The sequence below is a fragment of the Hemibagrus wyckioides genome, linkage group LG26, assembly GCF_019097595.1.
Source record: "Hemibagrus wyckioides isolate EC202008001 linkage group LG26, SWU_Hwy_1.0, whole genome shotgun sequence".
Classification (NCBI taxonomy): Eukaryota; Metazoa; Chordata; class Actinopteri; order Siluriformes; family Bagridae; genus Hemibagrus; species Hemibagrus wyckioides.
The window spans coordinates 11,016,064-11,031,101 of NC_080735.1; the positions used below are offsets into that span (position 1 = coordinate 11,016,064).

At 38.8% G+C, this 15,038-nt stretch overlaps 1 protein-coding gene across 4 annotated transcripts in view; it reads left to right on the forward strand.

The window, feature by feature from the left end:
- The first annotated feature begins 891 nt into the window (after positions 1-891).
- LOC131347022 (VPS10 domain-containing receptor SorCS1) overlaps positions 892-15,038 on the forward strand; it is a 217,535-nt gene continuing 203,388 nt past the window's right edge. For 3 of the 4 annotated variants that reach the window (XR_009203701.1, XR_009203700.1, XM_058380857.1), the window contains exon 1: positions 893-1,676. Coding sequence is in view for 2 of the 4 variants with exons in the window: in XM_058380857.1 (XP_058236840.1) it covers positions 1,086-1,676 (591 nt within the window). In the remaining 2 variants the exon portion in view is untranslated. Of the gene's footprint in view, positions 1,677-15,038 lie in introns of all 4 variants that reach the window. The other variant, XM_058380859.1, reaches the window with a different exon arrangement.

Consider the following 15,038-nt stretch of genomic DNA (forward strand, 5'->3'; position numbering starts at 1 on the left):
TCAATGGAACAGATGTGAATTAAGTACATTTAACTAGCTTTTCTCAGTGTAATATGACTTGCTCAGCTTTACAGCTAATGTAGCTACAGTGTTTGTGGATTTGGGGGGCTGCAGGACTGTTTTAACATGCGTTCCTGTTTGTACTTAAATAAATGAAGTCTCTGAGCTATATTGAGAGTAAAGTGGTTGGTCATCTGTCAGTTTCTTAAGTCGGCTAATATTTTATGCACATCTGTGTGGGTGCTCTGTAAAGATTAAATGTTTTTTCTGAACATTAGCATGATCAGATGTGCACAACCATGCACGCACACAGCTTTGAGGTGAACAAAGAGAAGCAGACAGTGTTTTCTTCTGGTTTGATCCCGAGTTCCTGCCTGTGGGGAGTTCCACATGTATTCCATGTCTCCATGGACATCATGAAGGTTCTCTAGCATCATCCTACCTCACAAAAACATACCAGTTAAATTCCTCCATAGGTGTGAGTTTGTGTGATTGTCAGTGTGTGTATTACGCCTGTGATGGACCGGTGTCCGAATCCAGGATGTAGCCTATTCCCACCTCTCTCCCAGTTTTCCCAGGATCATAATTCGAAGATAAATGAAAGAATGACGCTGCTACCATTCTGATTCGAATTTAAACCCATCATTAATACACGCCTCAATAGAAGGTGATGAAACCCAGGAGAAAAGCCATGAGAACAAAAACGTTGGCTCCGGTGTTGCTTCATTAGGATAAACGGTAAATCATTTACAAAATAATCTCAGAAACAGTTTGAGTGCGCCTCGGTGTCGATTTCAAAGCGCGACTCGGTTTGGAAAGTGTCCGTCCAATCTGGCAACCCCGCTCCTCCTCCTCCACCTCCTCCTCCTCTTCTTCCTCCACCTCCTCCTCCTCGTTTTCATTTGATGAAAGCTTTCAACTCAGAGCGCTTGCACTTTTCGCGACGGCGCGATCGACGTTGCGCTCTCCGGAACTTGGGAGAAGAGTTCGTTTCTAACTACCACGAGAAAAAGGAAGGATTGAAAGCGGAGCGCGCGGAGAGAGAGAGAGTGTGAGAGTGAGAGAAAGTGAGAGTGTTTTCAGCGATGCGGAGAAGGAACGGATCCGTTTTGGTTTGGCACGGGCTTTCCTGCGCCCTGTTTTTGCTCCGTTTCGGGATGCTGGTCGAGGCGGACATAAGTTGCCGGTTTTGTCAGCCGTTGGGGAAGTGGCGCCCGAGGCAGCTGCTGCTCAACATGGACGCTCCGGTTACTGCAACAGGAGAAGTTGGAGGACGCGGACAGATTTTCGGCGTTGAGCACGACTGCGCAACTGAGCCCGAGGGTGAATGTCTGAGTTTGTCAAGGCGCAAACGGAATAGCCGCGCGCAAGAGTCACTGGAGACAGCGCGGGGCACCCGGAAGTCCAGTCTGACCGGCAACGAAGCGCCAAACGAACCCTATACACACAGTGCGCGCTCTGGTGCGATCCTCACACCGCATCAGAAACAAGGCGCACGCAGAACGCGCCGGGACGCACCAAGATCCCGGGATGATCCTAAATCACGACGAGCTCGAGGTGAAAGGTCACTCAGGTGGAGTAAAGATGAGTTACAACTAACCAGCTCCACGTTCGCCCTGAGCGGAGACTCGGCTCATAACCAAGCCATGGTGCACTGGTCCGGCCAGAACAGCAGCGTAAGTCGTATAACTTATTTATCCCAGAAGCATTACTTTTTCCCCCTTCTCATCCTCAATATCTCTTCATGCAAAAAAAAGAGTTTCAAATTGTTGCTCACCAGAAAAAAGTGCGCGGTGCATAAAGATGCGCGCGCCCTGTGCGCAATCTGATAGATCGTTCCTGCATCGCGGTGCTAGACTTTCTGATCCCAGTCTTCAAATTAGACATATGTAATAAGGTTCAGTGAGCATCCTAAATTTACCCGACACATTCTTATTCACCTTCATTTTGAGGTTGAATCAGTGCAGATTTGCAATCTAATCCAGTCAAATCAGGAGTTTACTGTGCATTTGTTCATTCCAGGATGTCCTAATATTTTGGCCATTTCCTGCAGCCCCCAATGCACAAATGCATGACTTGCTTACATCCTGTGGAACCTTGTCTCATGAGCAATTTGTAAGGATTCGACCGAGCAAGAGTTTGTTATGGAATTTCATCTTATTAAAGTTGTTAGAAAAGGTCTGACCCCTGAACTTATCCATATACCATAATCTTAACCTTTGCAAGTTTTCATTCTGGGCTTGCTCTGTTGCTTTTTGTTTTACTGATGTAATTATTATCTTCATTAAATGATATTGATAATATTGATCATAGCTCAGAGTATTGGCTGAAACCCAATATTCAATCTTTTTTGACATGCTCGGACTTTTGTTCCTATGTCAGTTACTCATAGCATATGAATTCTGAAAGTCTCCTTACACTATATTGAGCACAAATTATGTAAGGGTTAAGGTTATTAATGTCAGCTATGTATATAATGCACATTTGTATTTTTGAGAATCAAGTAACTTGGTTAGTAAAAATATTTTTTTAAGGACATTGAGATAGTCCTTGAACATATTATGAATATATTTAACACATGATCTGTGGGTTGTATGTCAATATTACAAAGCAAAAAGATACAGGAAAACTTGTTGAAGCTAATCCTCTATTAATACCTTACTGATATCTTTCCCATTACTGATATTCAGCCCTTTTTTAATATGAAATGAGTGAAGTGAATACTTAAATTGGATGAGACCTTGGTGGTCCTGTGTGTTTGTGTGGGAATGTAGGTGATACTGTTTTGTTTTTTGTTTTTTTAATCCACTCATACATTGCAATCCAGTTCATATATTCAGAATAAAGTAATCTGATTCATTGCAATCCGATTCATATGTTTGTTTAGATGTGCATTCCAAACATTCAGAGCAAAACCTCTGTCTCACACTTACACCACTGTGTGCAAGGTATTTTTTAAACTGTTTGAGAAAATAGTCTGATTTAAGCGTTTACATTGCTGTTTTTTCCCTATTTATCACTTCACGTCTACATCACCCCTTCCAAATCCGATCGTAATTGCATTCGAATCAAGCTCGGTTCGGCTCGACTGAGATGTTTACATGAAGACTTTTCAATCCTCTTGAGCTATCTATCAGATTAGAATGGATTATTTTCTTGCATGTAAACATACTGATTGTGTCTTAGTCAGATGTTATGTTTATCGTCCATGTCAGTTCTATTTAAGTCTGAGTTGTACCGATTTATTTTAATAACAATAATATCTTTAAACAATAAATACAAATGGTGATAACTCCAACAGTGCAAACTTTGATCCATTTGCCGGATTTACACACTTTGTTACAAACAAAAGTTCGCATAAAACGGCATGTTTTGTTCTTTTGGCTAGATTCAGAAACATTTGATAGTTTATCAGTCAGAATTATAGCTCAGTGTTGGATTTAGCAAACTTTAGGCCAGAATAAGGATGGGTCCTGACAAATCCTATCAGCTCCCCTTCTTCTTTGGGAGCATAAATCTGTCTTTTTTTTTTTTTGTGGCTCTCCCAAGCCTAAGCGTCTTTGTTATACACCTTAATTGAATTTTCCCACTTTTGCAGTGTGAATAGCGAGAATCAATACATGAACTTTTTTTGGGATTTTTTATTCTGCTGAAAGTGTGCTAGACCTAGTCGGGAAGCTTAGAATGGATTGAAGGGACAAAAAAAAGAATAAAAAAATAAAAAATTGCAGCCTTGTTGCATGGCACTGAATGTATTTGTTACTGTGTGAATGTATCGCAGAACAAAAGGGGAGGCTTTTAATGGCTGCATCACATACAAATGTAAACGGGTTTTAATGGAGGTATAAATATGTGGCGTGTTTACACAGACACCATAAAGGTTTATACACTAATGTGGAAAAAAAGTAAGTGTGTGTGGTGAAGCTCATGGAGGTATAGGGCATGTGCTTTCTCACCACAGTCTAGCCACCATTCTTACACACAGACACACACACACACACAGAAATACAGACACACTTCCATTGAGACAGATGGACCACACTCTTGAAGATGCCCAGAATCTTCATGTTTCTCTCCACAGCTCCAACATCCAGCAGGGCTTGTTGATTAAAAAAAAAGAATCAAAAACAATTAATGTAAGACTGCTCTTGTAACGATTATAGATTGCTGCCATCATCTTGAAGTGCTTAAAGGATGTGATGATGAGCCAAAGTGATTTAGTGCCAGGGTTTAGAGCTTCTCTAGTGTAACAGCTAAAGTGTTCTCATCCATAACCAGTGCTAATTGAAAAATGAGCAATGTGATGCATGTAGGGCTGAATCCTAGTGACGATGAGACCAACTAGTGTTGGGTGATGTGGCGATATTTATATTGATATTTATTGATGAATCAGATCACAATAAATAAAAATAACTTTTTAGAATAAAAGAAATGTTTAATAATTACACACTGACTGGAGGGAGCTGGTTTATTTAACTTTTGTACTAAAAAAAACATTTTAAAATGATTTTTTTTCTATTTTTCAGTGTTAATAAATAAATAAATAAATAAATAAATAAATAAATAAATTTAATCCTTCTGTTTTGCTGGCAGTTTGGGGGCAACCTTATATATCATAGAAATGCCTTCAAGTCATGATGTACTGATTTATTTATTTATTTATTTATTTAATATCATACAGCCCATCTCTAATATTAATAAGCAGCATGTTTACTGTACTACTGGTTTTGTGACCATTTGTTTCGTTGTCTAACGAGTAACCAACTAAACTGTAATTATTTTTCGTAATATTTTTATATTGTTTAATTCTGTTTTGTGGATGAGCACCAGAGCAATGTTTACCTTACAAGCTTGTAAACACTTCTTTTTGGTGAGATCTAAGTTTTTACCTGTTCAATTGTAATTGTTTCTAACTGATTAGATGTTCATACTTGAAGATGGATCTTATTCCTTAAAGTGTGTAGAAATGAGCGCAGATTTGAGTGCGAAAAGTTTTCATCTGCGTGGAAACTCGCTCAAGCCCGCTAGTCCTTTATTCACATTGCATTAGATACCTCAATTTATGCTAAAATCCACCTAATTTAAATAAAACACACCCGATTCCTGCAGAAGTTGCAGTTGCGAGCCAATAAAAGGAAAGCATTCAGTAAGCAATCCAGGATCCTTGAGTGAAGAGGCGCTTTGTTTGAGGTTGCTGGAGGAAAAAAACCTAGCTTTTGAGTGATGAAGATTGGAGTGGTTTTGAAATTCAAAAGTCCTACAGTGGTAATTCTGTAAACTATTTATAGCTATTTTTTTATTTGAACATGTTAATTGCAATAAAACCTTCAGTTATATTTGTAAATATGGGTGAGCCATGCTTTCATCCAAGAAACGAATCAACTATAAGCAAAGCAGAAATGAATGAAATCATGAAAACGTGTTTTGCTGCTGAGTGGAAAATTATATAATCTCAGAAAAGTGCACGGCGCTTTCCAAGCACATTTGTGGAGCTGGTTTGACAAGACTCCACTTGCAGGTCATGGAGGTTCATGGTGTACATTAATGCACCTGTTACAGGTTTACTGAAGGACTAATATTGACCAGACATACTTACAAGGACACTCAGAAGATCTATGTGCATTCAAAAAAAATCTATCACGTAGTAACATAGTACATAGCAGGCTTTAATTACAAAGAGGATTTGCATTTGAGATGGCCTAACCTCTCCACAGCAGATCAGGATCAAGCCGAGAAGGCAAAAAGAGGCCGGATGCACCGCTCTGGCAGTTGTTATAGCTATTACTGCCACAAGAGCTGCGTGGGTGCGAGAAAGAAACCACCAGCCATTTCCATACAAACAGTAAAGTGTCATAGAAAGCACAAACATGTAGATCCGAGGGTTCTTAAGACTTCATTTTACGACTATCGACTATGTTTGGATAGAATTACTGAAATGTCTTGATGACTCCATGCCTGTCCATTATAGATTATATAGTGAAAGTTGCCATTAGATATTTTTACCAGTATAATAATAATAATAATAATAATAATAATAATAATAATAATTAGTAAACTGCATTTAAATAAAAATAAAAAGTAATAATTCACCAAATTTAATAGAACGTGCAGTGAAAATAAGTTACAAAAAACATTAGAATGTGAAAATAATGAAAGATGGCTGTATTTTATAGATACCATTTTTCCCTGTACATGTTTACTGTCCTCAGTGACACTAGATCCTGAAATGAATAATCTAATATTAAGCAATCAGGTGTCCTGTGACATTTTATTTAGCTCCCTTTATATTAGTGTGCTGCTAGCAATGAACCCCTAGTGCTGAGTTTTATGTTTTTGCTGTTATAGAGTGTAAACAATAGTGTTAATAGAGTGTGGAGGTGGCTGACTTGCTGACTTTGGTCATTAAAAAGAGTGCTGTGAATTGCACCTTGACTCACAAACAAACTATAGATGCTGGAGAGTAAGAGGAAAGGAAGTCTATGTGCTCAGTGCTCGCTTAAATGAAGTGCTCTCATGTCTCTGAACATAAATATCCGTGTGTGATGACATTCTCATGTTTTTAATGATCATATTGTGACCATACTGCTTCACGTGCATGGACAGGCCTTTATCTTGCTTGCTATTAAAAATAGCTGCTTTTTAAAAAATAATCATCTTCCAAAAAGGTATATGTGGTCAGTCAAATTTAAGAAGAGAAAATTTTGTATAGTTTATATAATGTTTTCTCAAAACATCATTTTATTGCTGATCCTAAACTTCATTTAAACACGTTTCCGAGTACTAGACTGAATGATGTTGAGTGAGCATGATCGGTTCATGTGGCGTGAGCGTAAAACAATTACAGTGTGAAATCTCACAAGGATGTTGGCACTGATTGAACTATAATTATAGTATTACATCTGCCAATAAAAACAATGTGTGGTAGAATAGAGTAGTGGTAATGTGTATGTTGTAAACCTCCAGTGTTGTGGGCTGGATTCCTAACTCAGGTGGTGTTAATACACGCTCAGATCATGTTGGATGTATGAAAACAAATCTAATTACCTTAACCTTGTAATACTCCAAAATTTATATAACAAGATTTCACATGGTTTTGGATATTGTGATTCGAGCAATTTCAAGAGCATGGTATTCGAACAAATTCAAACCATTAGCTGTATCAATATATTTGTAGTAATGTTGTTATTTTTTTTTAATTATAAATCTTTAATAAGAGCCTTGTGTGTGTGGAATCTAGAGATATCATATATCCAATTAGCGACAAATCTATTATTCGCATTCTGCTATCATGTTTGATTGACTAATTAAGCAAGCAAGAGCTGTTTTTTTTTCCCCTGGCAGTTTTTTAAGCAATTAGTAGCAAGCCAAGTGCATAGAGTTCCTGTTAACATTGCAAAATGAACCACGAGCGCCAGTTGTGGCACACACGAGACCAGCTTGTGCTGTCGTCACAGCACGCTAAAATCTATTTCTGGCAGCTTTATTTTTTTGCATGCAAAGTGTTAGAAGTGCTACATTTGCAGGAATAATGAGAGAGAATAGGTCTGATCCTGCAAGTCTCCGGCTTTTATCCTTCTTCCTGAAAATGTGCCTAATTGGATGGTTTGCGAGACGCAGTAGTCTAGAGTCAGCACAGATCCAAATGTTCAACCTAGCACGCAACAGCAAGGTGTTTAGCAAAGTGCAAAAAAAGTCCGAACGAATTAGCGTGTTCATGCTAGTACCCTTTTTTTTATGTGTGTGTGTGTTTTTTAATATAAAGACTGGTATACTTGCTTACATTGGCTTCGCATTTTATGTGCAGTACTTGTGCAGTGCTTAACCGAGCTTAACAGCTCTCTCGCTCAGATTGTGAAACACTTTTCAACTCAGTATTAGAACATTTTAATGGTAAGCATATAGTAATAAGCACCCCTCAACCTGTACCTTTCTGGATCGTACGTTTCATACTGTACTTGATTTCCTAAATAAACGTATGTAGAATACCATATAGAGAATAGAATAAGCAACCAACTAGAAATAAATAGAAAAATTAAGGGCAAGCACTGAAAATTAAAAAAGAAACAAATAGGACTGACGTCCCATGCTGAACAAAACAGCACATACTTAAGTGTTTTTTTGCTCCTCTTACAAATGATGTGGATCCATTTTTGGAGGCCTGTTGATTTGAACAGCTCTCAAAGTGCTGCCCTCTAAGCGTTTACCTCTAACTTGCGAATTGGAAAAGTGCCCTACTTGATGTGGGAAAAACATAGACTCCAGCCTACGACCAGTACTTAGAAGCGCTGCTCATTTATCAATCCGAAAATTCTGTTTTTTATAAGATCTAAAGAATAGTTGTGGAAACATCTTGTTTACTTTTTTTGTAATTTTAATTGGTCTTAAGTTTAAGAATAGGAACACTGGGGGGTGGGATGGAGGTTGGGAGGACCATAAACTAAAATTTCAAGCTCTCAGAGAATCAAACTGCTGAGAATCAAACCCACAATGCTGATGTTTTGCAACAGCCACTTTATCTCTGTGCTATTTCACTATGCATGTCCTAAATTTAGTGCTTTGCTTAAACTTCCAGTTGTGGTGGCTTAATGGTTAGTATGTTTGCCACACACCTCTGGTTCAGATTTTCCTCTGGGTACTCTGGTTTCCTCTCAAAGTCCACAGAGATCCATTGTAAGCTGATTTGCATCTTTAAATTGTCAGTTGTGTGTGTGATTGTGCCCTGCAAAGTTTTGGCACCCTGCCCATTGTGTCCCCTACCTTGTGCCCTGAGTCCCCTGGGATAGATTCCAGGCTCCCTGTGACCCTGTGTAGGATAAGCACTACAGAAAGGGATCAATTTTATATATAGATCTGTGGGATCAGACCAGACAGGATAGCCTTCTCTACTTGTACTCATCAATGAGCCTTGGGAGCCCATGACCCTGTCAGTGGTTCACTGGTTGTCCTTTCTTGTACCACATTCATTTTGTCAGGTACTAACCCCTGCATACCAGAAATGCCTCAAAAGCATTTTGCTGTTTTGAGATCATGATTTAGACCTTGTCAAAGTGGCTCACATCATACGCTTACCCATTTTTCCTGCTTCCAACACATCAACTTTCAGAGCTAACTCTTTACTTTACTTTTTACTTTACTCCCACCAATTGACACGTGCCACTATAATGAGATAATCAGTGTTATTCATTTCACCTATTGGTGGTTTTATGTTAAGGCTGAGCGGTCCTGGGATAGTCTGAGCAGAGGACAGTCTGCTATAATAACAGCAGTAGTACTTGGGTACGAGTCTGTAATATCCATGCTAGCTTATGCACTGGAGAAAGGGTGGGTTTAGGTATGAATTTATTGGGGAAATGTAAAACTAAGGATGTTTTATGTAGCACAGCAGCAGAAGTTGACTAGCAAGTGCTGGATAAATCTAGCAGGTTCATAGTATGAGAGTATCTACTTGTTGATTCAAGGAATACCATTGTGTTACATGAAGCTAATATGTAATTAGTTTAAATTGTCACTAACTTTATCCATTCAAAAGCATTACAAATGTAAGATCATTGTAACTGGTAGAAAGGATATTCAATGTGGCCATAGCATTTCATGGTGATCTTTGTCTTGTGAAGTTTTTTGGAAGGCAGCCATGAACTATTCCTGGGTGAGTTGTTATGAATTTGCAGCTATAAGACCATGAAGACTTAGAAATAGGACAAGAACTTGTGCCGACACTCTGCTCACAGCTGTCTTGTTGCAGTGTTGAGATGAGTCAGATTAGCTGATTCCTATTAGCTCTGGGATTTATTGTGTATTGACCAGGGAGGATGGGAGGGAAAAAAAAACTGAGAATGCCAAGGTGAAGCTGTGTCAGATTGCAGGAGGCGAGCAATATGAAAAAGCATATTGTTTACTCACAGTTGCCAAATTGCCTGAGCGCTCCTTGAGTTTAAGAAGTGTTTCCTATGGAACTGAAATGTACGTGGGGTGGATTACAAGCGTGGAATAACAATTATCAGAGTTGCTTCACTTTTCAAATACAAATTCACCTTTTTATCAAGATGTTCTTGCGGATTTCTGCATGTTCCAACTTGATTAAAAATTCATTACCCTGACAATGCTCCATACAGTTCCAGAACATACAGTGAAAAATATTCAGACCTTTTTCAGTTTTGCTGAACTTCCTTATAGTATTATAAATTTAATTTAAAAATTTTTTACGTTTATTTTTGGCCATCAATCTAGAACTCCCATTCTTCCTGGCAGATCCTGGCAAGCTCTATCAGATTGGATGGGGAGCATCTGTGAACAGGCATCTTCAGGTCTCTCCTCAAATACATTACGTCACTCACATCTGAGCTTCGGCTAGGCCACTCAAGGTCATTTAGAGACTTGTCCTGAAGCCATTCGAGCATTATCTTGGCTGTATGCTTCATATCTTTCGTCGTTGTGAGCAGTGAACCTTCACCCCAGTCTGAGGCTCTGCTGCTATAGAGCTCTTCCATTCAGTGTGATTTCATGACAGTTTTGCAATGACATATTCTCCAGCAGTTGATTAGACAGTCTGGGGAGATATTGAGATGCTTTTATGTTCATACTGCAGGTGTTATGTGGCCATATGTGTACTCTGATTGATTATAGTTTAAGTGATTGGCTCACAGACCCATTGGAACCAGTTCACACCCGTACTCTCAGCCCACACAGGAGCAATGTTAATGCCAGGTGTGAACAAGCCACTGGACATCATGGTTTGGTTTTTGGCCTGGTTTCATTCGCTGTGAATTGTAGGACCTTACACAGGTGTGTGTCTTTCTAAACCATGCCCAATCAATTGAATGTGTCACCGGTGGACATTCAAGTTCTACAGATGTCTCAAGATATTTAACTCTTTTTACCAGAGGCCTAAAATGGAATGGAATTTGTGCCTGTTTGGTGGTTTCCATGTCCACAGTGGTGGTTAATGGCTTATATGAAAGAAGACACTCAGAGCTTTAAGAATTTGTAGTTCTAGCCTGGTAATAGCAATATATTCATAGAAAAGCTCAGAAAAACAAAAAACGGTTATTTTTGCACACAAAGGTTTATATCTTCAAAGTAAACTGTGATATTAAACCCATTTCTGCTCTGAGATGTCTCAAGAACAAGCACTTATAAACAAGCTCCTAAGATTTAAATTTATCTTAAACCACTAAAAAATTCTGTGTAAGGTTGTCCAGGGTAAAAACATCTCGTACTGAAAGCCAACAGTTTACACTGACTGAAAAAAATGTCTGATAAGTCTGGAATGGCAGTGTACTGGTAAACAGGGTTCAAGCAAAGAGGATGGACCTGAGAGATTATAGTATGTGATTTATGGATTATTGTGCATAATGGACGGAAATGCCAGTTTAACCTACTTCATAATTAAATCTATAGCAAAAACTGAAGAGATCTGAACCCACTGTATAACTGTATATCTTAACAGTTCAAATAGTGCTCTGTCTCAAATGATTTCTCTACATTTTTTATTCCAGCATTTCTAGTATAATGATGCAAACTAAGATCATACAGACCTCACAACCATGAGTTGAAGTCCTAAATATAAATGTGTGCTCCTGTATGAAATCAAGGTTCTTATGGAACAGTAAATAAATAAAAAAGTTACTGTTTTCTATAGTTTTAGCCCTTGATTAAAAAAGAAGGAGCAAGTTGCTCATGGTGTATTGTTTTTGAGCAGTTTTTTGGAACAGTGAAAGAAAAAATAAAACTTTTAAAACAGTGCAATTAAAATTTCTGAAGGTACAGTTACATAACATTCCTTGCTTACAAAGTTCTGGATAAGCAACTAGTGTGACTGAAAGGTCATACATTTTCCTTTTTAAGCTTAAACATTAATGAGTTTTGGGAATGAGTAATTTTTTTAAGATGATACACAGTGGTTTTTTTCACAATCCCAATTTTGCCATGGAGATTGAGCAAATCGAGGAGATTGTCCTTGGTCTAGTCATTTAGACATTCTGTTTTCAAGGTCAACTTTGTTTTTTCTTTTCCCACATTGTCAGTTCACTAAGAGAGGGCAAATAAAATGAAAAATTGACAAAATGTCTTGGAAGACTCTCTTCTTTCTGACCTAATGCCTCTGGCCCTGTAATTAGTTTCTAGTCCAATAAGCTGCCTTCAGGTAAGTAACTTGAATAAATAAACATGATTGGCCACAATAGAGGATCTGCTACAGACACTGAGCTAGATCGTGAGGAGATTTAGGAGATTTTTCATGTGTTTATCCGCTCTGCTATAGGATGTTTTTGGTCTGCTGCCAGCAGTCTTCTGGTTTTGAGGGTTGCATATCTCTTATAACGCATGAAACTGATACCAGAATGTGTTCTAATTATCTATCGGTTGCATTCTGCCGCTTGAAATTGTGCTACGTAGCTAAATTTTATTTCAAGTAGTTAACTCAGGACACAGTGTTCACTCAAATGTGAACTAGTGAGTGGAAATAGTCTTTCATTCAACACGTCAGTTCAACAGATTAGTTTTTTGATATATATGTTTTTTATTTTGACTGCCATCTTTGTTGGTGATGCTAATGAGCTTCGCTAGCCATCCATCAATACCTTGTGTTGTAGATATTAGGAAGTGGGGAAAAAAAAATCAATGAATTGTCAGACCTCTAGCAATAAGATGGATGAACTTTAGAGTCAACTTGCAGTGAAATGGAGGAGGATGTATATTGCTTGATGGAATCCTGATTAAAGCTTTCTATTTGAAAGCAGAGAAAATAATTCAGTGTGAAAAATTGGTCTGTTGCGTATACAGTATTTTTAGATCAGCAGGAAAGAAAAAAGCAGCAGTTGCATCAGTAGAGCAGTGATTGTGTACATAGAAACGTCAGCTATTATATCTACGAATCTCTTGAGACTCATTGGCAGGTTATTTACTACAGAGTTGTCCTATTTTAGTGCAGTTATTGCATAATTCATAGCTGAAAACATGGCTGTTTATATACTGTATAATTTTTAAGAAATTGTGCAACTCTGCAAATGAAGGTTTTGAACTTAATCATCTACAACCAAGAGATTTTAAGTTTAGCGGAAACCATAACTATAGCAAGTGTAACCTTTGTAAATTTTGACCCCTTGCTATATGCAATATTTGGGAAGAGTTCTGCAAACTCATTTCTCAGTTAAAGTTGTGGTCAACACAAACCAGAATAAATTTCCCTCAACAGAAAAGCCAGTTCACTCAAAAGTATAAGCCTTTATTTTTGTCTCATATATGCCGACCAGGCATAACCTTATGACCACCTGCCTAATATAAGCCCTGACAGCCATGACCAGTGTATTCTGACACCTTTCTATCAGAACCAGCATTAACTTTTTCAGCAATTTGAGTAACAGTAGCTCATCTGTTAGATCGGACCACACGGGTCAGCCTTCACTCCCCACGTGCATCAATTAGCCTTGGCTGCCCAAGACCCTGTCGCCGGTTCACCACTGTTCCTTCCTTGGACCTCTTTTGGTAGATACTGACCATTGCAGACCGGGAACACCCCACAAGAGCTGCAGTTTTTGCAGTCATCTAGCCATCATAATTTGGCCCTTATCAAACTCATTCAAATCCATATTTTTGCCCATTTTTCCTGCTTCCTGCATCAACTTTGAGGAGAAAATGTTCACTTGCTGCCTAATATATCCCACCCAAATGCTACATGTAGGTGTGAAAAATTTCCTTTCAGATTCGCAGCAAATTAAAAAGCTGAACTTTGACCTGCAAAATTGTGAGCCAATAAAAAATAAAATGCAGGACTGTCAGCGGTCCGCGCACTAAAAAAAAACAGGAGCCACTTATTATTAAGTAACACTCACCCCCAGACTTTTGCCTCACTGTTTTCTTACTGTTGCTTGGGTCATATCTGAAAGAAAAATGAGCTATCTTGTCCACCAACACACACTAGGGATTTTGAGGTAAAATTCATTTTTTTCCCCCTCTTTGCTCGATATGATTTTCTTGTTAGCAGCGTTGGCACCTCTGAAGTAGTTTTTCAAGCCAGGTGTGTAGCATTCACTAGAATGTCTGTTACTTTTCCTCACTTTTTGTTGTACAAATAGGATAACAGGATACAGTGTTGGCGGTATTGTTAGATGCCAGCCAGTTTAAAACACTTGTAAAATGCACTCGATAAGAAGCATTTCTACCAAATTCTTAAAATGGAATGTAATTGTAATTGCTGTAGTGGTCTTATGGTTATATTTCCACTGTGGGACAACAGAAATGGATGAATTGTCTTTTGATCAAGGCTTCTGACCTGAGAAGGCTGAAAACTTGAAGCCAGTTGGTTTTACAAAAACAAAATATATAAATAAATGAAACACTACACAGAGCCATATGTCACTTTCATTCCTCGAAATTTTCAGCAAGCTTCTCCTCTTGGCCAGTCAGCCATCATTTTGGAGCTCACACAATCCAAGTCTCAGTGGTGTTCTTCTCATAATCAACCCAAAAGCCCAGGGTTTTGGGCTCATTTCTGCAGTTGCTAAGATAATTGTGGCCTGCTGGGTTTGCTGGGTCACAGACAGAGCACTCACTGCCTCAGACACGCTCTGCCGCTTACGCCTTTTCCTTATCAACCAGAAAGACAGAGTCTGGCTGCCATTATTCACCACTTTTCCCAGGTATCTCTCTCTCTCTCTCTCTCTCTCTCTCTCTCTCTCTCTCTCTCTCTCTCTATTGAGTTCCCTGTCTGGTATCTGCATGCTGAAGAAAAAAAATATATTATTAATACAGAGAAATTTAGATGCTACACAAGCTGTTCCCTCAGGGAACCAGAGATCCTCAGTGAAAAGGGACCACGTAAATAAAGATGTGATTTAGTGGAGACGAGTTTCGCAGGAGACCCAGGTGTCCGCGCAGGATTTCGTTAAGTAGGAGACGGTCCCGTGTGCGTAATTTGTCTCCTTTCAAAATTAAATGCCACAATCACTTTTCAATTTATGGCATGTAATCGTAAAGCAGTTGCCGGGGTGAACGCATGCCTGCGCATGAGCTCGGAGTACTCCGTTTAGATCGCGGCTCCG